The 24,294-nt window shown below is 33.3% G+C and overlaps 2 protein-coding genes and 1 long non-coding RNA gene across 4 annotated transcripts; all 3 read right to left on the minus strand.

The window, feature by feature from the left end:
• Positions 1-2,069: 2,069 nt before the first annotated feature.
• LOC113722683 (acidic endochitinase-like) lies at positions 2,070-3,155 on the minus strand. Its single transcript, XM_027245938.2, has one exon. It carries the CDS (start codon positions 3,118-3,120, stop codon positions 2,284-2,286), a length of 837 nt encoding a protein of 278 aa, XP_027101739.1. The 5' UTR covers positions 3,121-3,155; the 3' UTR covers positions 2,070-2,283.
• A 14,408-nt stretch (positions 3,156-17,563) lies between these two features.
• On the minus strand, positions 17,564-18,770 carry LOC113722682 (uncharacterized). Its single transcript, XM_072048197.1, has 3 exons — positions 18,683-18,770; positions 18,371-18,506; positions 17,564-18,296 (listed from the first exon to the last, which is right to left on the minus strand). Exons 1-3 carry the CDS (start codon positions 18,768-18,770, stop codon positions 17,564-17,566), a joined length of 957 nt encoding a protein of 318 aa, XP_071904298.1.
• A 616-nt stretch (positions 18,771-19,386) lies between these two features.
• LOC113722629 (uncharacterized) lies at positions 19,387-22,642 on the minus strand. 2 transcript variants are annotated; one of them, XR_003456764.2, is made up of 3 exons: positions 22,380-22,642; positions 20,515-20,591; positions 19,387-19,767 (listed from the first exon to the last, which is right to left on the minus strand). It is a non-coding gene; the product is annotated as an uncharacterized lncRNA (long non-coding RNA). The 2 variants fall into 2 exon arrangements; XR_011814027.1 differs by lacking the exon at positions 20,515-20,591.
• Between the last annotated feature and the right edge of the window lie 1,652 nt (positions 22,643-24,294).

The raw sequence follows: 24,294 nt of genomic DNA on the forward strand, positions 1-24,294 counted from the left end.
AATTTCTAAAATTACGGTTGACATTGTAACATATATTAATGACTATTAACTATTATATTCTTATAACTAATTTTTATCGATGTCAAAACATTTATTTGACACAAAAGGAAAAACACTTAATATTTTATTCACAACAAATACTTAACACCTTACATGTTAACAATTTCATTCTATTTTTACATTGATCTATAAAATAGAAAGAACATTGATCTATGACATACAAAGAACTATCATGTGTACTTTTTCCACCATTTAAATGTATTATAATTAAATAACGTATTTTCAACGTACAATTACCAATTTTTGTTATTATAAAAGAATTATGCATGTATAGTAAATTATATTAAAAAGATTATTGTTAATCTGATTTTGTTTTAGCTCATATTTGATGACTTTAGCCACGTGCAAGTTCTAAAATTCCAAATTTATTATTCCTCTAAACATTACACATTTTTAAACAAAATTTCTCTAACCTTTCTCCGAAAAATAAGATTTTCGTACAGATTTTAAAATAACATTTTACTACCGACACCATTTTAATAAAGGCAACTTCTACAAAACAAACAATATTTACATTTACTTTTATATTTTTTATGGAACTCGTAGATATCATTACATATTTTTTTCCTAACATTTTTTAAATTAATTTTGTAAAAGTCATACTTATAAATGCGAAATCTAACAAAAAAGTTAAATACAATTTTTCCAGGTCAAATTTAACAAATGCGAGCTATTTGCAAAATTTTAAATATTTGCAACATTTTTTAAAACAAAAATTAGCAGCTTTCTGCGAATAATTCCCTACCTCTCAAAAAATACAAAATAAAAAAGATAAGACCTCGCATTTGCTTTCTGGAAATAATTCCCTAGCTCTTAAAAAATGAAAAAAAAAATAGACAAGAGCTCTTATATGCGGAATGCGAGCTCAATAAGGACGGAAATTAATCCCAAAATCACCCCTTTTGTAGAATTTTTTTTAAATTCATCACAAAGTTGGAAATTTTTCAGACTAGTAAAGGTATAAATCCACAAAAGAGGGTCTTCGCATTCTGGAAATGCGAGCTCATTGAGCTCGCATTCTGAAAATGCGAGCTCACATTGAGCTCGCATTCTCGCACTACATACCGCCAAGACCCATTTCGAAAAAAAAAAAGACAAAAGTGAGTGGGAGAAGCAGAACGCAATATCGAAACATAGCTGCCGAACATCAAAACAAAGATTTCGGAATTGTCGAACAGCAAAACAAAGAAAACAAATAACATGCACTTCATAAAAATAACTTATATAATTTTTTTAAATAACATTGCGTTATGAAATTTCTAAAATTACAGTTGAAATTGTAACAGATATTAATGACTATTAACTATTAGATTCTTATAACTAAAATTCGTCGGTGTCAACAAATAAATACGATTCATTAATAACAAAGGAAAATTAGAATTTGATAAAAAAAAATTATTTGATAAAAAAGGAAAAAAAGTTAGTATTTTATTCATAAAATATAGTCGATACCTTACATGTTAACAATTTCATTCTATTTTTTCATTGATATATGAAATAGAAAGAACTATGCATGTGTACTTTTTCCACCATTTAAATGTATTATAATAAAATAACGTATTTTCAACCGTACAATTACCAATTTTTTTTAATATAAAAGAAATATGATTTTTTTTAGAACACATATTTGATGACTTTAGGCACGTGCAAGTTTTAAAATAAAAAAATTTATTCCTCTGCTAATTACAGATTTTAAATAACATTTTTTTAACATTTCTCCGAAATATAAGATTTTAGTAGAGCTTTTAAAATAAGATTTTACTACCGACAGCATTTTAGTAAAGGCAAATTCTACAAAACAAACAACATTTTCTGAAAAAGATACATTTTGGTGGCAGCTCGTAAATTTCATTTTAAATTTTTTTTCTAGCAAGTTTGAATTTAATTTTCTGAAAGTCATACTTATAAATGCGAAATCTAACAAAAAAATTAAATACAATTTTTGGAGGTCAAATTTATCAAATGCGAGCTATTTGAAAAATTTTATTTAGCTCTTACTATTTTCTGGAAAAAATTTAATGAGAGTAAAAAAAAAAAAAAAAAAAATATCAGGGTGAGCTCTATTGAGCTCGCATTCGTGGAATGCGAGCTCAATAAGCAGAGCTCGCATTTTGCGAATGCGAGCTCAGCAGAGCTCGCATTCGCAAAATGCGAAGACCCCCCTACGGAATACCCAATCAAAATCACCCCTTTTGTAGAATTTTTTTAAAATTCATCACAAAATTAGAAATTTCTCTGGTCCCAAACCATGACCCCTCCATAATTGGAGTAGTTCTGCACAAAGGGAAGAACCTCATCAATTAGCACTTGCGGTGGGATGTAACCACCACTAGGTGAGACTGCAGGGTCTGCAGGTACACCCAGGAATAATGTATTAATGCCTGGATAGGAAGCCCAGCGGTCCCAACTGTCGAAGAGGGCACTGGTATTGCCTGGTGTATACTCACAAGGAGGATTGTCAAAAAATTCCACCCACACGTAATCAAAATGGCCAGTTTTGATAGCAGCGTCCAGAAAATAGTCAGGAATGAAACATTCTGGTGCTGCCGATAAATACACCAGCTTCCTCTCTGGTGTGTTATATTTTGAGAGCGCCTGAACAAGGTCAGCCAAGTAATCCGCCTTTCCAGCTTGGATATGAAAATCTACACCATCTAAAACAGCATTGCCTAATGGACGAGAGTCTGATTCATTACCACCTAAGAATTCGTTCCAGATATAGGAGGCGACTTGCTGAGCATCATCGGAAGAAGAAAGGTTAGCGGCTCCACCGAGAGAAAGAAACACTTTGATGCCTAGGCCTTGGCAAGTTTCTATTTCGGAACTGTTTAAGGAATGCCCAGCTATGTTCAATTGCGGTGTTTGGCCACCGCCATAATTGATCAGAAAGGCAATATTCACGTAGTCATAGGTACCTTTACGACATGTGTCTACCAGGCTTCCTTCCGCAGTGGTTTGGCCCCAGTAGGTGGCAATTCCAGCAGCTTGCGAAAACCTTATCAGAGATATCATCAACAGGAATGATATTGGTAAGAAGAGTAGTTGCAATGAGATAGCCATTTTTTCTTTTCCTTTTTTTCAGTTATTTTTGCAGATTTGCTTTGGTGAGTTTAGTTGCACCATGATTGACCATTTTATAGACGAGTTCATCTCAAGCGGGGAATGCAACACGTGCGGAGTATTGGGCATTTTTACTCTTACTATTACAGTTTTAAAAATAGTTACTCTTCAATATGTGCTATGAGATTATTCTTTTATTAATGTACTCCGTGAAAATCCACACATATGCGGACAGAAACGTGAATGTATGACTTTGTTGTTTAATTGTGATTGAGACATGTGTTGTACTAACCTGACTTTATACGTAATCTGTTAACAGGATGGAGGAACATGCATTTCGAGGACCGGATCGAGCAAGGTAGTAGAAGTTAAGTTTCAAATGGACTTTTCTATGAACATCTAAACATATTAATTCAATTGGGATTTGGGTACTTTTAATGAGGTATACCATCAATAATGTGGTTGCATTTAATTAGGTACACCATGTCAATACTCCTGTATCATCACATATCACGTAACCAAAGATGATGCTGGATAGATATAAACAAATCTAATCAAACCGATCATTCTAAACCTCAAAATTATTTGGGCTTTGTATGTAGTGGAAATTTTTTAGAGTGTTTTTCAAAAACTTTATTATAGCAGTGTATGTTAAAAACTTTCGATAGTAGACAGTTCGTTTGAATTATGTGTTTTTGAAAATATATTTTGGAATATCTATAAAATTTAAAATTTTTTTGAGCTATTTTTTAAATATTTATAAAAAAATTCCCTATTACCCACCACCCCTCCTCCAGCGCCACCATTCCCCTCTCCCCCTCCTCCTTCTTCCCTTTTTCTCTCTTCTCCTCTCTCCTCTTTCCTTTCTTCCACTTTCCTCTTTTTCCCTCCTTCCTTTCCCTTCCCCTTCCCTGCAACTCCGTTCCCTCCCTTTTTTCAATCTAGTCACGGATGGCAACTAGACCTAGTCGCTATCACAACCCACCTGTAACAAGGTAAAGGTTGCAACCAGATCGAGAAACGGGGGAGGAGAACAGCAGGGAAAAGGAAGAGGAGAAGAGGACGGAGGAGAAGGAAAGAGGGGAGTGAAGGAGAGGAGGAAGGAGGAGGAAAGAGGGGAGGGGAGGGGGTGACTACAGTGGCAGTAGAAGAGGGAGACTAAAATAATTGAGAAATAAGATGAATTATTAGGTCACAACGTGACCAAGTTTTTCGTAAAAAATTGAAACTATTGATGAACAAAGTAGACTGAAATAATTGAGAATTCGAAAACTTATCTTCACGTAATCTGAAGATTATGCCGACTAGAGTTCAACGTTTTATTGCATAGGTAAAATATGGATTTCCATAAAATGTAATCTAACCCTTTCACAATCCCAATTCCCTAGTGAGCTTGATATTTGCAATAAAGATTGTTCAAGTATCAATCACAAGTTAGTTTATCTCCTTTGGGTCATGGAAAAAATTTAAAATTAAAAAGCTAGTTTCACTTTCTTTTCTTTTTGTTTCAATATATAATTGAAACTTGTTTTGCTAATCATGAAGAATTAATTCGGACAAAAAATAAAAAAAATAAAAAAACTTGTACACAATTCATAAATCCTTAAATTCATCCACAAACACATTCAAATTAAGGAAATAATTTTTGGTCTTTGAACAAACCTCAAATGAGTTTGTAAATAAAATTGTTTTTTGTAAGCCATCAATCTAGAAAACTATTTTAGAAAATTCTAAAATTTTGAAAAATTCCTCAAATTGACAAAAACACTTTACAATGAGGGAATAACATTTTCTGGCTTGAAAAGACTTTGTATAGGTTCTTAAACAAATTTTTTATATGTTAAAATATCACTATTATATTGATTCTATCAACATTACACATTTACACAGCTTGTCTTTATTTTCAACCTTCTTTTATATGTTTTCAATTTTGAAAAAAAAGTATAGGACAACAAAGGGTACTTTTGGAGTGAAAACATCTTCTGTATCCAAAGATGAATTTTTAATAATATATTTTGAAATGGATTGGCAATGTTATAAAAGTCAAAAGCAAGGAAGTGATATTTTTTAAAGTTAAAAGATGCTAGATGAAACTGTTAGAAATCTCAAGGGAGGTTTCTAAAATTATCCCTTTAGATAAATGCCTAGAAAATTAAATCCAAACATCCAAGCGCAATAATGTGAAATGTGTTCATTCTAATGTGTAATTATCCAAGTACAATAATGCTTGGGGCAATTATTGTACTGACCTGACCTAAACTATGAGAGACTAATTTCTAAAATTGCAGCTTCAAGTATCCACGTTCATAGAGAATAGACAATTAACAATAGTACATCTTTTCTGCTCATCATGTCAATTCTCAAGTATACATCTGTCCACATTTCGTTCTTGGCAGCCTTAAAAGTACTCAAACATATTCTAACTGGAATTGATTGGGTTGATTATGTAATTGGCCATGACAGGTAAATCAAAATTGATGATGAATAGGTCTAAAGAAGCCTTCTCTTTTCACTCAAGTGTATCACATACTTAAACATCCTAGCGTGAAATTTTGTTTATGAAATTTGATGACTAAGAATTCACTCGAACATCAGAGTTGCACAATTTTCGAGTATAGATGTTGAATATGGATTTATAGACATTTTCTTCACGCTGCATCCCATTCTGAAGATTGTGGCATAGATTTACACTAACACGATGGTACACCCTGATTGTTACTATTCTTGTCCTGTTTCAAGCAAATTTTAGGACCAGTCTGTCGTAAATTATTGTGCTCCCACGGAATTTTAGGACCTGGCATAGATTTACACTAACACGATGTTACACCCTGATTGTGACTATTCTTGTCCTGTTTCAAGCAAATTTTAGGACCAGTCTGTCGTAAATTATTGTGCTCCCACGGAATTTTAGGACCTGGCATAGATTTACACTAACACAATGGTACACCCTGATTGTAACTAGGTTCCGTCTATGGTGGAAAGCTGACCTGCCTATGCGCGGTGGGAAGAGCAAAGGAAATTAGGACAACACAGCACTGTGGGCCTGGATCAAGAAAGGTTATTAAAAGTAGTGACCGGAACCTGGTAGAAGAAGTTTCACCATGTCCATTGTACTTTTAGGATAAATAACATGTATGCCCCTCAACAACTTATGGATATTTGCATGCACCCAAAAATTATCATTAATTCCGGAGTAGCTCCCCATGCTTGATTGGCGGGAAACAAGTTGCGGGCATTAGCGGGAAGATTTGGAAAAATTGGTCAATGCAATAATCCTTGGGACTATTGATTAAGCGCATTTAGTCCTATTGATTTAAGGACTATTAATCATAGGACTATTAATCATATTCAGCTTCATTTTTCATAATATGCGTGCAATCAAAAAATAGATAATATTTATGATAATATATTTTAAATAAAATTTTTTTTATTGAAACAAACTTTAATGTTTTAAATAATTTTCATAAAATAATTTATATTAGTAGTTATAATATTTAGGGGTAGTTATGTTAAAAACATATACTTAAATAGTTAGAAGTAAAAGCAGCGATGAGTAGTTACAGATAGTTAAAGTAAAATTAGTTTTTATAAGGATAACAAAAGTTCATAAAATGTTAACTCCAAATTCCTTCCTCAAACTTTATATATAGTATAGCTAACAATGCACCTACATTCACTAAGTATTCTATTATACTAAAATGTATCTACATTTACACAATCTTCACATTTGCTGTCCCTTCTTCTTTTTTTCCCATTTTTTTTAAAGTAATTTATCCAATTTTTGCCATTCATTTTTTTCTAACTCGGTTCATTAGTTCAAAAGCGATTTTTCTTTATTGCATTTACCCTTGGTAAGTTAAAAGCCCATAAATGTATTTATGTGTACTCTAATCTCAATGATTAAATTTAATTGTTAGTTCACGTAGATGAGTAATTATATACATAAATAAATAAAAGGAATTAATTTGTATAAAAATTTTATTTTTCACAATAATTTATTGAAGAATTTTGGTTCATAAGGTTATAGTAATTTGGTAATTACAATACTTAGGGTAGTTATATTGGCAAAATGTGATTAAGCAATTAGAGGAAAAATTAAAAGTTTTTCCCTAAGGATAAAATTGAAAGTTTAGAAAATGATTTTAAAAAGTTTATACTAACAGCGATCCCTCTAACTAAGTGCTCATAGATAGTGATTTTTTAATTGGAATCAAAATTGTAGATGAATAATTAGAAACATAATTAACATAGTGTTACAAAAAACCAGAATCGTGACATAATTGACCTGGTAGATTTTAATTTTAATTTAGAAATTAGATAAGTAATCTTATACATAAGGTTGCTTCTATGGTGGAAAGCTGAGTCATCTTTGCATAGTGGGAAGAAGTAATAGGAATATGACAACTAAGTTAGGTGGGCCAAAAAAACAGACAAAAAATGAAATTTGCAACCGACGACAGGCTAGAACCGGTAATGAACAAGGGGGCGTAGTTTAATTTTGGCGTTTCCTTAAGATAAAGCCTGTTTTCATGAAGGAATAAAGATGCTGCTTTCGTGTCTTCAGTTCGAGCCTCCGTGAGATTTTTTTGACCCAATGCAACATCCCCAATTATTTTAAAATGATGTCTTTACCTCTTTGGGAATTCGAAAGACATTTTAAAGTGGTTTTTTTTTTCTATTTTGTTTAAAGTAATTTATCCAATTTTTGTCATTTAATTTTTTAATTCTATTTATTGGTTCAAAAGTATTTTTCCTTTATTGCATTTATCCTTTTTAATTCTTTTTAAATATAATTTAACCAACTTTTTCTTTTTTCTTTAAGAAAAATACTATTTCATTTAACGAAATGTGAAAGACATTTTAAACGATTTTTCCTATAAATATTTATTATTCAGTATGCAAGAATTGAATCTTTTCCAATTATAAATATTTTTTGTAATAATAATTAACAAGAAACCAATTTCATAACCATAACCCAGCTGGTACCAACATGGCATGTTGAACTCGGGATAGTAACTCTGAAAACTGGACTGATATGTTAAACACCTTGTCAGTAATAACTAATAACAAAACTCAGGTTTTGATGCAAGAAAGTCATTAATTCACTCGAGATTTCCTGGTTCCATATAGAGGTGTCAAAATGGATGACTTGGGTGGGTTTGAATTGGGTAAAATGGGTAATGGGTATAAGTGAGTCAACTCATTTATACCCATTTAATTAAATGAGTATAAATGGATAAATCAAAAAATAAAATGGATAACCCAATTATCCATTTATAACCCATTTATTTTAACTTTTTATAAACTCATTTAAATTCATTTTTGCAAACTAAATTATCAATTTATACCACTCTTTGTACCCATCATTAGTTTTAAATATTTACTTATAATGCTCAATAAGCCTAATTTCCAATTTTTTTTCATTTATACTCTATGTCACAAAATTACATATTATTTAATAATTGACTAATAAGAATATAAAAAGAGGCTAAAACTTATCATAAATTGGTAATGCTAAAAAATGAGCAAGTTAACAAACTAAGAGAAAATAAAATAATAAAATAAAACCAACAATAATAATAATAATAATAATAATGGAACAAAATTAGTTAAGATCATGACAAAATGAAAATTTTGAAAAAAAAGGGGTGGGGGAAGAGAAGAGACTTGGGAGAAGATAATTTTAAATGGATTAATTGGGTTTGTCGGATTATCCAATAATTGGCATCAGCTGGGGAGCAGCTCCCAGGCTAAATTGGCGAAAGCCAAAATTTGAAAGGTAATTTTGGTAAGTTAAAACTTAAAAGCCCATAAATGTATTTATGTGTACTCCAATCTTAAGGATTAAATTTAATTGTTAGTTCACGTAGATGAGTAATTATATACATAAATAATTAAAAGGAATTAATTTTATAAAAATTTTATTTTTCACAATAATTTATTGAAGAATTTTGGTTCATAAGGTTATAGTAATTTGGTAATTACAATACTTAGGATAGTTATATTGGCAAAATGTGATTAAACAATTAGAGCAAAAATTAAAAGTTTTCCCTAAGGATAAAATTGAAAGTTTAGAAAATGGTATTAAAAAGTTTATACTAACAGCGATCCCTCTAACTAAGTCCTCATAGATAGTGATTTTTTAATTGGAATCAAAATTGTAGATGAATAATTAGAAACATAATTAACATAGTGCTACAAAAAACCAGAATCGTGACATAATTGACCTGGTAGATTTTAATTTTAATTTAGCAATTAGATAAGTAATCTTATACGTAACATAGTGACTTTCAAATTGATATCAAATTTGTAGATAAGTAATCATAAATATAATTAACATAATACACCAAGAAACTAAAATTGAGATTGTAGATAAAATAATCATAAACATAAATCACATAATACAAAAGTTTCAAAGATTGAACGTTTGAACTATTGAAATAACTAGATGGTTATGAATTTAAATTCTAACTCTGCAACTAGTTGTACTGGATATGACAAACTATAAATCACAAATTTGACTAGTAAATTAGTGTCAAAATTTGAGAATTTTTAAATATTAAAATGATCTAATGATACGGATAATCAAATCATAGTAAAAATCAAAATTTACACTTAAAAGTAAGTGCTGAATTAAAAGATTTTGTTGTGATAGGATTATCTAATGATAGCAAATCCATTGAAACAAGCAAGCAAAAAATGCAATTGATGATAAAGTAAAAAGGTGAAACCCAATTATGTTAAAAAACAATTACAATGTAAATAAAAATTAGTTGCTTAGTTTAAAATAACAATTTAATTTAATGTGAAAATTTTTTACCCCACATTCTGTTTCCTCCGCCTCTAATGATAACAAATTCAAAAAGGACACACTTGGCTCTTATTGTTATTCCAGTATAGCATCTATTGTTTCACTAATTTATTTAATCACCCAACCCAATTTATATTAGTATTTGCTCTTAGCTCCTTCAGATGATAAAAAGGCTTTGCCGGTCACCTACTCTCAACTGGACCCCAAAAACATGGATAGATATGCTTTTGCTGAGCTGTCCTTCTAGCACTCTTTCTGTCCACGGTGGGCAGGTCAACCTACTTTCCACCATAGAAGCAACCATTGTAACTATTCTTGTCCTGTTTCAATTAAATTTTAGGACCAGTCCGTCGTAAATTATTGTGCTCCCACGGAATTTTAGGACCAGTCTTTCCTATCGTTTCAGTAGAATTTTGGGACCATTCCTTCTCTATTACGTCCTTGCAAAATTAGCCACGTTTTAATTTCTCCAATTTGCATGCCTCTCATTCATGACACCTAGCCATTATTCGGCCTCTCTGGATTTGAGGTTGTTACCCATCATCCGTCAGGATGTTGCAGGATGGGGGAAGACTTTGGAGGACTAGAAAAAACTGAGATTTTTTGTTATGGAGGTTTTCAATCAACATGTTTTCTCATGTGTTATAGAGTTTATTGTATAGTCAAATCTATACAAATAAATTGGTAAAATGAATTTATTTGAAAATAAATAATTTAGATTGTAAAAGAAAATATAAATGCCTTCTATAAGACAAGCCTTTTGCTAATCTTTCGACCCTAAATGATATATCAGTTTGCCATGCGGCCCAAATTTATAGATTACATTTGGATCCTAATAGGATCACTAGATTTGTAAAAAGTGATCCCAAAAATTTTGTGAATCTAAGTCCACTTCATATAAACTGAAAGACATTTTGACAATTAATTGGAAATTCAAATTCTTATACATCACAAACAAGTTGTAGAATGACTTGTGGAGGTAGTGGTGATTTCTAGGATAACAGATGACGGATGGAGGAGTAAGGCTATAGACTAATAATGAATTGACAAAATTAGTGACTACTATGAGTTTGTAACTTTAAACAATTAACATGCTGGGTGTGTTTTCGTACAAGTTAACCTTTGATTGTTTGACTAGAGGGAGGTCTAGTTAACTGTAAACTCGAGCAAAACAAACTAATGACTAGTTATTCTTTTGGGTAATTTATGCCGGTGGCTCAAAAAAAATTATGCTGGTGCCAAAAAACTGTCTCTATTATCGCCAGGCCACCGGAACTAAGAAAAAATCTTGCCTCTATACCTTTTATTATGTCTGAACTGAGGACTTCCATTTTCTCAGTTTGTACTGGTGAACACTACCAGAAAATAGTGTAAACGTGGCACCAAAAAGTGCTCTAAATAGTATAATTTCTTTGGCTTGGATGTTTTGATTGATAGAGGTCTAACCGATCGAATGTATTTTGGAGTAGTGAAGTTGATAAACAAAAAAGTTGCTCAATATGAATTAGAAGAGAAGTATGGGTGCGTATTAAAATTTGTCAATTTATAATGGCTTTTTTATTTTAATTAACCACATAAAAATGGTACATCTAGACAAATGTGTCACAACAATTATAACATATCTTAAAAGTGCCGCCAAACCAATGGCCACCCTAAACCACTGTAGATTATTAAAAAAATCTATGGAGATAAGATAATTGAGAGAGCGTCCCATGTAGGGCTGCAAACGAGTCGAGTCGAGTCGAGTTTTGAGCTAATCAAGTCGAGTCTCGACTAAATTTTACCAAGCTCGAGCTCGACGAGCCGGCAAATTTCGAGCTCGAGCTCGACTCGAATCAAGTCGAGCCGAGCTCGAGCTCGAAAAAAATAAAAAATAATTATTTTATTTTTAAAAAAATAAATAAAATAATATTTTTTTCTTAATAAATAATAAAATATTAAGGATATATACGTAATTTTACTATGAAAAAAAAATATATATAATATACGTAATTTTATTATTAAATAAAAATAAAAATAAAAAATATATATATACCCAAGCTCGCGAGCCGGCTCGCGAGCTAACGAGCTTAATATTCTGAGGTCGAGCTCGAGCTCGAGTTTGGCTCAAGCCGGCTCGAGCTCGACTCGAGCTTGACTCGAGCCGCTCGCGACCGGCTCGATTCGTTTGCAGCCCTAGTCCCATGCATCGAAATTGATCTGATAATAAAGATTAATATTATCATTTTTTAAATGTTATTTGAGTGGAATCTTAACAATTGGAGAGATCACGTCGTGTACGTAATCTGATAAGGGACACCATTGTAATAAAAAAAATTACGGAGCACTAAGACAAATAATTAGGTTACAACTTGACAAATCTTTTTCATAAACTATGATACAACCAATGAATGAGGTAGGCTGAAATAATAGAGAGCTTGAATACTTATCTTCACCTACTGCAATGTTTAATTGCTTGTTTAGAATGTGCATTTGGACGAAATCTAATCTAATCTAATCCTTTCACACTCCCCATTTTCTTAGTGGATTCGAGATTTGCATTAAATTTGTCAATTTATAATGGTTTTTTATTTTAATAAACCACATAAAATTTGCACATCTAGACAAAAGTGTCACAACAATTATAACATATGTTAAAAGTGCCGCCAAATCAATGGCCGGCTTAAACCACTGTAGATTATTTTAAAAATCTAGGGAGATAAGACAATTGAGAGAGTTTTTCAACTAATCTCTAATTGCTCTTTCTCTCTAGCAAAAAACTCCCTAATTAAAACTCTCTCCAACTCTTCCATGGGAGAGAGATCTGATTTTTCTGACTTTTCCCCATGGGAGGAGCCTTCTATATAGTTTCTTTTTATTTGTGTGAATAAAATCTCTCTAAAAATTTTTCTAGTGAGAGTCTCTTCTCTCCTTAGGATTATTTAGTGAGAGTTTTTTTTTTCTCTTCTAAGGAGTTCTAGTGAGAGTTTTTAATAATTTTTTATTTTTCTTTTATTAGATTTGAGTTTTTTCAAATTTTAATTATCAGATCCGGAATTTCTTGGATCTTTTCAGCAGATCTCATTGTAATATCTGAACTTGAAACAGTTAATCAGTAGATTTGGCAATTGGAAACATGTATAGATATTCTTGAAGTTACAATTATTTTATCTCATTTTCTAAATTTGAAACTTTATAACATAATTTTTATAGTTCTTCAAATTTGGAGTATCTTTTTTTTAGGGAAAAAAATCTACTTTTCGTCCTTAAACTTTGAGTTAAGGACACATTTCGTCCCCAAACTTTTAGACGCACCACATTTAGTACATTGATTAATTATTTTGAGCCATATTTAGTCCAAAAACAGTAAAATATTCAATTTGGACGGAGAAAGCTGACGTGGCTGTTGATTTTGACTGAAAAATTATTTTTACTTAACGGCCACGTGCCAAACACGTGATTCTCTTCAGTCAAATTAAGCAATTTATCTTTTGTGGACTAAATGTGGCAAAAAATAATTAATTCATGTAATAAATACGGTACGTTTAAAAGTTTGGGGACGAAATGTGTCCCTAACTCAAACTTTAGAGATGAAAAATGGATTTTTCCCTTTTTTTAGATCTTCTTTAGATATGTTCTTTGATATTTGTGTATGTTTGATGATGTAATTTATGCCATTAGTGCAGATTTTAATAAAATTATGATATTTTATCAAAAAAAAAAATTGAGAGAGTGTCCCATGCATCGAAATTGATCTGATAATTAAGATCAATATTATCATTTTTTATAGGGTAAAAAACAAAAAAGCCCCCTGTGATAAGCCTAATACACAGAAAAGCCCCCTATGGTTTCAAAATATACAATACGACACCTCATACTTTGAACTAAATTATAAAGGTGACGGAATCCGTTAAACTTAACAGAAATGACTTATTGGAACCTAAAATTTTTTTTTTATGACTAGTTTTTATCAAATATACCTATTCTACCCCTTAACCCTCAATTCTCTCTACTTAGAGACTAAAACAAATGATTTTTTTGAGCTGTCTTTTGCTTATTTATATCAGTGCATTTTGGTCATTTTGTCCATTTCCGTTAAGTTTAACGGATTCCGTTACCTTTACAATTTAGTTCAAAGCATGAGGGGTTGTGTTATATATTTTGAAACCATGGGGGGCTTTTCTATGTATTAGGTTAACCACATGGGGCTTTTTTGTTTTTTACCCTTTTTTATATTATTTGAGTGGAATTAATTTTATAAGTTGGAGAGATCACGTCGTGTACGTAATCTAATAAGGGACATCATTGAGTAAAAAAAAAATTACGGAGCACTAAGACAAATAAATAGGTTACAACTTGACAAAAGTTTTCATAAACTACGAGTCATTCAATGAATGAGGTAGGCTGAAATAATAGAGACCTTATACTTATCTTCACCTAATCCACGTCTTCAATGTTTTATTGCATGTTTAGAATGTGCATTTCGACTTAATCAAATCTAATCATTTCACACTTGCCATTTTCTTTGTGGGTCGAGATTTGCATTAAAGATTGTTCAAGTATGAATCACTAGTCTTTATTTTTCTCCTTTGGGCCATGCAAGTAAATTGACAACACTGAAAATTTAAAGACAACGTTCAAGCTACCTTTCGTGGCTTTACAATTGGCATCTTCATGGTCCTATGATGCAGCATTTTTCTATTAATTTAGGTACTGTTTTTAGAAGTGCTAGAGGGATGGTTGAGTCCGTAACTGTACAAAGTGATTGGAATGACCTAGTGTATATTACGATAATGACTAAATTTGTAATCTTTTTAATGTGTTTCATATTATTTTTGAGTCAATTTATAAGATTAATTGGTATAAATTGTCCATTTTATGTCACTAATTTATACCTTAAGTTGACAAATGAATTAGTTGCCATTTTGTCATTTTACTTGCAAAATCTCTTTGTTGATGTAGGTAAAATGATCAAGTTTAATTGAAAGCAAAATAAGCGAGGATTAGATGTTTGAAAAGTCACATCAATGGTTAAAAGAAGTGGTGTAAGTCAATGATGAAAAGGAAAAAAAAAAAGAAAAGGAGAATCCCTCAAGGGTTACTCTGCGGATTATGTCAAAGATTGTGGGCAGAATTTCATTTCACAGAGAATAACAAGCTCTGCACAATCCCTGGGAGAATCCCTCGAGGGATTCATGGTGGTTGCAAGTTGCCAACTTGCATGACTTTTATTTCTTTCTTTATTTTAGACAAGACATAAAAGAACAATTTGTACCAACTTTTGGTGGATTTAAGAGTTTCTTTTCTTGACTTTTAGCAAGAAAAAACACATTATTGAAGGGAGATTAGTTCTTGCCAAGGAAAGAACTTTTTCTTTTTTTTCCTCTCTAGCTTAGTTTTAGAATAGTTTTATATCTAGTTTTTTTTCTCTTGAAGAACTTGAAGAACTTTTGATATAACAATGTATTTTTTACGGTTATGAAGATGATGAAACTTGAACATCTTGTTTCTTCACTTGAATAAGCATTTCTTTCTCTTTACTCTCTTTGTTGTTTCATTAATGCTTAGTTACATTGCAAATATGAGCTTAGTTGTTAAATCTATTATATCTAGGTAAAATTTCTTGTTCTAAGGATAGATGAAACTATTTGTGCCTTGGTTATGGGGGATTGTATTGCCTTGATTATTGCTATATCTTGTACTTGATAGTTCACTTATTCTTACTTTAACACTTGTGAATGCTTGATCACCATTTACAAGCCATGGTAGTTGTTAATTTATGAGAATAGTTGACAATGATGGAAATGGAATAGGTGGAACCTAAGGAGTAGGCACATGAAAATAGTGGTACATTTAGGTGAATATTTTTGGCATTTCTAGATCTAAATTAAGTCTTCACTTTAGATTTCACCGTGAGAGTAGGGAAACTATAATGTTGGCTAAATTCGATTGATTGGCGAGAGCGAGTTCCGATGGATTAAATGAAATACATCCTTAGCAAAACAAGAGCATGAGTGATAATTGACTATTTTATCCATAGTTAGGTACATTTAGTGGATTCTATACCCTAGAACATTTGTGTTTAGTTGAATATGTTCAAGTTGTTAATTTTTCTTGCATTGTTTTAGCATTGTGTTTATTGTTCTTAGTTAAAATTCTTGATTAATTTAGATAATAGAGTGAATAAAAAGCCATAGTTGTTGAAAGTAATTCTCATGGGATCGATCCTAACTCCCTAGTACTACAAGCCACGACTGGTATACTTGTAGTGAACGAGGGAATTAGATTAAAATTTAGAGCATAGGTTTGAATCTTGTCAAGTTTTTGGCGCCGTTGTCGGGAATCATGACAATATTAAGGCTAAGTAAGTTTTATTAGTCTAAACATTGTATTATATTGTGAATATATTTAGACTTAGTACATAGAGTAGTCTAAAGTAATTTAGTATTTAGTTTTATTTTTTGTTAATCTTTTGATTGTGTTTTCTTGTGGTTTATGCAGAGGGCTCTACGAGTCATTGTTCCATTGGATTCCAAAATTGAAAGAACTCTAAGGAGGCAACGAAAGCAAGCACTACGAGAAACTGTGGAGACTCAAGGTGAAGGAAAAATAACAATTAAACTTCCATAAATCGAACCTATGGTTGAGAAGTAAATAGAAAAGTATTACAAGACTTTGTATTGCTCGGAGGTGATGGTTTGCAAACGAGCACAGTGAAACCTATGATAAATGCTAATAATTTTGAAATTAAACCTTCACTAATTTTGACAGGCCTAGCAGTAATCTTGATGTTTCTAGTTTGACGCTCAAATTCTCTCTATTTTCTCTATTTTCTTGTGGCGCTTGGAGTTTACTCCTGAAAAAAAAAAGGATCGACTTCTATACGTATTGTGTATATAATGTTTGAAAAGATATGAATTATCATCCAAGAAAGGTGAACACACATTAAACAGTGGCACAGATGAAAGAAGTAAACATTAAAAACTAAAAAGAAAAGAAAAAAAAGCTGCTGCTAAATAAGTGAGAAGTATATTTTGAGACTATCCTTATTCACCAATCTTACCTCTCATACCAAATGACTTATGCACTCGGGCACCCAATAAAATTAGACTGTAAAAGAAGCTTCATTGCATTTATCATGAGCACAAATAACTGATGCATCAGACGTGCATCCTTCCAATAAAATTAGGATTAGTAAAAGAAATCTCATTACGTTTTTCATGGGCACCATATATAACTAGTATACCAGAGTTGCATCCTTCCAGACCTCTCGTATTAGGAAAAGATAATCTCAATGCCAATTTATATTGGACGGTGCATTGAGGACAATGTTTTAATGATTTGTGAAACAATGCTTTTGAAAGGAAAATAAATTGCAAAATGAGTAACAACTAAACTAAATCAATGTAGACTCTGTTTCATAATGGACTACAACCTCAAAACATCACAAACATGAAAAACGAAAGACTGCAATTAATCCCAGTTGTTCGATTGAAAAACAGCTTGCCTAGGTCAAATCGTAACTTCATAGCTCACCTCCATTGATGCACAAGACTGACACCCTGCCTGAGTCTTGAGAACAAATTAAAGCATTGATCATATGTGGTGTTGTACCTCTTAGTCCATTTACCTGAACAACATTTCAGCCAACGATCATAATGACGTTCCAAGAACAAATTCATTAGTCAAACAAATTGCTCCACTCTCCACCAATCTTGGGATCAAATCCATTTCAGTTCCTTCAACATCGATTTTAAGGACTACAAAATCTTGCCTGGAAAATGACCTTATCAACCAATCTGCGAAATCAAAGGCTTGTACAACATTTTGCTCCCCCATGTAGTCCTGCAAAACTTGTGGCTGTCCTGGTTGAATCCTGCCTGTATATTCCCTTTTTTTATTTCTCGTTCCAAAGACTAGTGTCTCGTTCCTTATCCACGCTGGATATGGCAAAAGTGTGACATCCTTCTTCCTTTTGTACTCATGAAAAGATTTGTCTGCCTCAATCGTAAAGATTTCAAATCTTTTGCTTTGCTTTGGATACAGCTTCTCAAACCAATTTCCAATCATTGAATTGTAAGTTCGAGCTCCCAGGTCAATGTAAATGTACATCCTCTTGTAAATTAAATCAACCATGGTAGGGAGATGCCTGAATAACTTGATGCTCTCACTGTGCTTCCCCTGTTCGGTCCAGTCTTCCAATGGTTCTTTTTCTTCCAATGGCTCAAGATCGCCAATTAAATCCCGCTTGTACTCTGGAACTGTGTTATTATCACATCTTTGGGCAATATCATCCGAAATTGAATCTTCCAAACTTTTTCTTAGTACTACTTCATACATAGAAGAAGTCGAATACAAGCCTTTAACGTCTCTAAATGTTGTTAATCTACAGCAGGCGAATAAACTAAGAAAAGAGTCAAAGTATACTCATCTTTAACTGTTATGTGAACAACTAAGTACCCTCCATATCTAAGAATCCTACAAACTTCAGAAGCAATTTCAAAAGGCTGGTCAACTAACACAAAATCCAGACTAATTCTTAGACCAAAAAATGCAAAATCAAAAGTATTGTTTCCAAATCGATCAAAACTCTGACCTGAAATCATGATAACATCAGAAATACCAAAACTTTTAATGCATTGACTTCTTGATCCAATTTCGTTCCTTGGATGCATAATGATTTTGAGGTTGTAGAAAGGTATCCTTCTTCAGCCAGACGTTGAAACACTCCATAATAGTAATGGACCGCTTCTGATCCGTCACGGGACAAACCTTTTATGGAAGGTGAAATGCTGTATTTATCCAAGATGTTAAGAACATCGTCATTTTTCAATCTGGGGAAGCTGGTACTTTGCTTCATTTTGGTTAGGGCAAACTATATTTTACCCCCTGCACATAACCCCCATATAGTTTCAAAAGTTATACGTCACTCCTTCATGATTGGATTAAAGTGTCAAAGTGACGGAAATAATCTTTCGTGACGGAACCTTTAAAAATGTCGAAATTACCCTTGTTTAAAAATTAAAATGATTGAAGTGACCAAAATATATAAACATAATATACATGACATACTAATCCTGTATAATTTTATGTTTTACCATATAACTCTTTTATGATTTAATGCTTTACCATATAATCTCCTTATGGTTTTCAAAATATACACATGACCCTCCAATGGTTAATAAATAATTTTCAACTTTATATAGGGGTATTTTTGACATTTTAGGTGACTCCATTATGGATTGCAAATTCCATTAGTTTGACACTTTAATCCAAACTATGAGAGTGTTATGTATAGTTTTTAAATCATAGGGGGGTAATGTACAAAAATATTAAATCATAGGGGGATAATGTGACGGCCCCCACTTCTCCCTAAGGCGAACCAAAGGGTATCCGCGGAACGCCTGCCTAGCTCTCGCTAGGACTCAAGCAATTCCATTCAACTTATAGCCGGACCACACAATACAAGCCAATAATTTAGATACACTAAATGCGGAAGTATTCAAACTTAATAATAGTCATCCATTCTCCAAACCACACGTCAGAATACAGATTACATTTTGTCCAAAGGGTCATATCACGGGGTACCTATCAGCTTGCCACCCGCACGCGGGCATCCCCTACGGAGAGTTTCGCTTCGTGACTGTTCACGAACGAGAGGCTCGGGCTTTTCCAGACGAAGGACTTAAAGTCCCAATTGTCGGCATATGGCTCTGATACCAACAGTGACAGTTCTCAGGGTCACATTTCCATACCAAAAGTACAATTCCAAAACCAAAGGCATAACCAAAAGTAATAACAAGCCCTAAACAAAAGTACATCAAGAGGGCTTCTCCATTTTACCTCCGAGTTCAAACCTGTTAAGGAAAACAAATCTACAGGGTGAGCAAAACGCTCGTGAGGCCAATAACACACATGCAGACACATAGTTCAGATAACAAGCCCAAATACAATTCAGGTAACAGCTTGCAAGTAATTAATAACGCCGACAAAATGTAACCAGAAACAATTCAAGGATATGGAAGCTCTCAGGAGCTAAGTTCCACATTTGCCGATGTCATTTGTATATCCCCCCGTGATGACTTTCCGTCAACCGGGTTGATATTTTCATATCCGTTGTTCACCACTTACTTCTCATCCGTCCACCATACACCAATTCGGGCCCGCACGACATTTATAAGGCGATACTTTACGAGTATGCCAAGCGAGATCTCTCAATAGATCAAGCTTATCATGTGAATCTCATGGTTCACCGAGGTTCCCGACCAAGCCCATGCCGGCTCGAGTTCCAAGGTCGGCCTATGAGTTTGGGCGTCCCCCATGTATCATGTAGATGTCGAGGAGATTCACTCCATCGACGTATGCAATCATAGCATACCATTTCATGTATTCAAGCATTTGACATGTTTAAGCAAGCATTTCAAGTCATGTAAACCAGGCAAATCATGTTAGACATGAGTCATTCGTGCCAAATGAGAACGAGTGCGATTAAGTACACACTCGACTCCATTTTTTTCAAAATCAAATAGACTAAGCATGTAATCAGGTAAGTCAAGCATGAATCAAGACTTTAGAGTTCAAGTAGGCATACACTTGACACTCACCAGTTATGCAAGCAAGTAGGTTGGAGGGAGAGTTCAAACTTCCACGGTAGGGTCCTCTTGGAGGTCCTCGTGCGTGCCTGAACATCGAATAGTAGATAATTACTATAGGTCCCCAAGTGGTGAGAAAGATTGGACACGGGTAAGGTTCGGAAATATTTGAAAACTTCGTTTGACTTGTCTTTGAAGTTGGATTCTCAAAAGGGTGCAGGACTCGAGTAAAAATCGGATTATTATCCTTAAAATCATTGGTTGGAAACGAGTACGAGCAAAACGATTGCAAATCGAACGATCGAAATCGAAAGACGGCTGGCCACGCCACAATCCGGCCGGATATCCGGCCGGATTTCTGGCCGGATATCCGGCCGGATTTCTGGCCGGATTGGAGGCAGTGGCTAACCTCCTTTTTTTTTCAAACTTCGCCACCAATCCGGCCCACAATCCGGCCAAAACTGGCCGGATTCTGGTAAAATTGTTCCTTCGCGGATTTCCAGAATTTTTGATTTTTGGTCAAATCTTTGAAAAATCATAACTTTCTTTCTACTAATCGAAACTTGATGAATTTGGTACCGTTGGAATCGTCTTCTAAAGTACTAAAAGTCCTTAGAAGACACCATTCCATGAATCTAAGTGGAAGGTATTCAAAAATGAGCCTAAAGTTGCTGTTCTAGATTACCAGGATTGAGCCGGGGTTGGTTTTTCGCTAACTTTGGAAATTCGGAAAAAATCACTCGTTGCAAACCGGCCCTTGAAACTTATAACTCGATTAGAAGTGCAAGTAAAGTTTTGAACAGAACAAGCGGCTCAAGAATTGGAGTTTCGAGTACCGAGATACGGTAGCTCAAAGTTGGGAAAAATTCAAGACTGTTACAAAATTTCCAGATTTGGTTCCGACTTTGGACCTTTTATTAAGTGCCGAAACGGACTTGGATTGACACCAAATTTTGCAGTATAATACTCCGATATGAAGGGTATCTCTCTATCAAATTTCATGGAAAAATACCCTCGGAAAGGTGGTTAATCAATCAACCAAAATTTGGAAAAATCCTTAAGGCAATCTGTCCAAATCTAAGGTTTCAAAAACGAGGCAGTCGTCGTATTTTGATCATAACTCCCTCAATTTAACTCGGAATTGGGAATGGTTGATAGTGTTAGAAAATACATTCACAGGGATAAAATTTCACAGAAGAAATCGTTTCAAGTTTCAGCATGCAACTGGTTCGAAATTAAGCCTAAAGTTGCAGCATCATCAAATCATTTCGGCAGAACGGAGAAACAGGACAGCCGACTTCAGATGAATGGTGTGGCTCACACACATGAAACCAGAATGTGCATTATACACTGTTGGAAAAATGGGAACGTCTAGTTTCAAATGCCGCTAACGGCACTTGATTTCGACGTCGGAGTACGGAGTTATGGACGAACACGAACACTGGTCTGGTTACGACGGCAACCGTTTTCCCAGATTACTAGCTTTGGAAATAAATTCGTTTGACCCACCAAAACTCAGTATTTTTCAACGAAAATTTGTACACAACTGCTACAACATGTAAACAACATAATCAAGCCATTAAATCCTCAAATTTCTGCATTAAAGTGACCGAACAGAGCAGGGGTAAAATGGGAACTTTTTGTTTCAAGAGTTCAATAACGTTTCTGGTAACAAAGCACCTTTAATCTACTTCCTTAAGCTCTAATTCAGCAACAAAACCATCATCAAACATCATCACTGCCATCAACCCAAAGTGGGAGTTCATAGAGCCCACGTTTAACAATTTTCCCAACAATACAAGCTACTAAAGTGACGATTCTAGCTCAAATGCATAAATCAAACTCCAAAAGACAAGTTTAAGGTGATTGATTACTACCTACTTTGATGGCTGGTTAGGACAGATTTTTCGGCCCTTTGAAGCTTGAAGAAACCGTGGATAGCTCCTTCCTTTTGCAGCTAAGTTGTTGTCCAAGTGAAAAGCTAAATGAATGTGAAGTTTGGTGAGAATCTAGGGAAGTTTTGGTAAGGATTTGGATGAGTTTTGGAAGAAAGAAATGGTGAAGCTTCGGTTGTCCCTTGCAGCTGCTAGCCGTCCGTTGCAGCAGAAGAAATGAAATGAAATGAAATGCGGTTCTGAAGCCTTTGCGTACGAAAGACGCTTGACGTCAAATCTTTTAATACGTCAAATCAATTATAACTAGTACCCTACGCGCGCGTTTTGTGTTCGATTTCACTTACGTTTGTTGCACTAGTGCACTAAACCTCTAGGGCACTTACATTCATATAAATATTATTCATTCTTAATTGTCCCAAAATAATGGTCCAAAGTCCCTCAATTAAGCGCGCACGTGCAAACACGTATTTCTAATTTAGGCGCAATAAAAATTGAAACCTTTGGAAAATTCTTATAACGATTGTACCCCTAGCTATCACTTGTGTGATTAAACCTAAAATTGTCTATTTTAGGACCATTGTATAGGTCTCAAATTTTGAGCTTATTGTACTCCCAATTGGCTAAAGTGTTTAGACACGTTTTCACTTTTTCACTAAACAAGTTTCTAAGAAAATAATTTTTGAAACGAGATACTTTAAAAATATAACGAAGCTATAAAACCATGTACTTAGGTCTAATAAGGATAGAAAATAATATTCGGGGCAAAAATCCAAATAGATAATTAATTGAGCCAAAATTAGGGGTTTTAACAATAATAATTTTACGAGTCCTCACGTGAATTGAGTATTAATTCCTCCATTAACCTTTCTTAATCTATTATTGATCGTTCTTAATTCTTCAATATTAATACACTCCCTATTCAAGTATAGCCTAGAAAAACATGCACCCGTCGTTCCAGACTAATCAAATTTTCGAAAAGCGAATTTTTCAACAAAACGCTTTAAAATTATAAAGAGGCGTCATTCCATATAAATGGATTTAAAATGGTCGAAATAAATAATTCGAAGAAAATGAGTGAATAATCATTTAAATGTTCCAATAATATTCTATAAAAATAAGAAAATTTTCGGGTTCTCACAGATAAAGTGTAATTTGCCCTTTTGGTTAGTTAAGATAAGAGAAGAATAACCAAAATCCCACATGAAAGTATCTTACGTACAGTGGAGATTCTTCAAGAAACTCATGATTTTGTTCATATATACAATGATTTTGACAAGAAATGAACAAATTCGTGTTTTATTTTGGACTGCTGCTTAAACTTGGGAAACAAGGCAAAGGGATTTAAAATGAAAAAAAAAAAAAAACTTATCTGAAGACTGAAATTGAATATATTGCACCTACATCCACGTACCTGATTTATCATTATATAGTCATCTGAACCCAACACACATTGTACTATCTGAATTCAAGAACTTTTGTTTATAGTTTGCGCCTAATTTCACTTTACACTCCCTAACCTATGATCAATTTTCAAGTTACACATTAAATCTCAATTTTGAAAAAAAAAAAAAATCACCTTAGGGTTTAATATCCATCCCATTTTAATCATTCATTAGACATGATAAAAAAACAGATTTTGCACGCAACGCATCGTAATCATCAGATCAAATTTCACTTTGCAACCCAATTTTACCCTTAAATTTTAATTTTTGGGCATATTGTACCCCCAATTCAATTTTAATCATATGTTATAGATGCAAATCACGTTCTGTAATTATTGTTTGTCTATAATTTCAAAACTTCAATTCTACATAATAGGCCAAGTTAAAAATGAGGAACAGGGCGTGACTTTAATGTCGACGTTATTAATACCAACATGCAATTAATTTGTTCGCAA

The sequence above is a fragment of the Coffea arabica genome, chromosome 5e, assembly GCF_036785885.1.
Source record: "Coffea arabica cultivar ET-39 chromosome 5e, Coffea Arabica ET-39 HiFi, whole genome shotgun sequence".
In the NCBI taxonomy this organism is placed as follows: Eukaryota; Viridiplantae; Streptophyta; class Magnoliopsida; order Gentianales; family Rubiaceae; genus Coffea; species Coffea arabica.

What these genes read in the sequence shown, in the direction of transcription:
- LOC113722683 (XM_027245938.2), bottom strand. Translation starts at nt 3,120, where the DNA reads ATGGCTATCTCATTGCAACTACTCTTCTTACCAATATCATTCCTGTTG.
- LOC113722682 (XM_072048197.1), bottom strand. Translation starts at nt 18,770, where the DNA reads ATGAAGCAAAGTACCAGCTTCCCCAGATTGAAAAATGACGATGTTCTT. An exon ending in CATTTCACCTTCCATAAAAG is followed by an intron (nt 18,507 to 18,682) that starts GTTTGTCCCGTG and finishes TCATGATTTCAG; the next exon opens with GTCAGAGTTTTGATCGATTT. An exon ending in AGGATTCTTAGATATGGAGG is followed by an intron (nt 18,297 to 18,370) that starts GTACTTAGTTGT and finishes CGCCTGCTGTAG; the next exon opens with ATTAACAACATTTAGAGACG.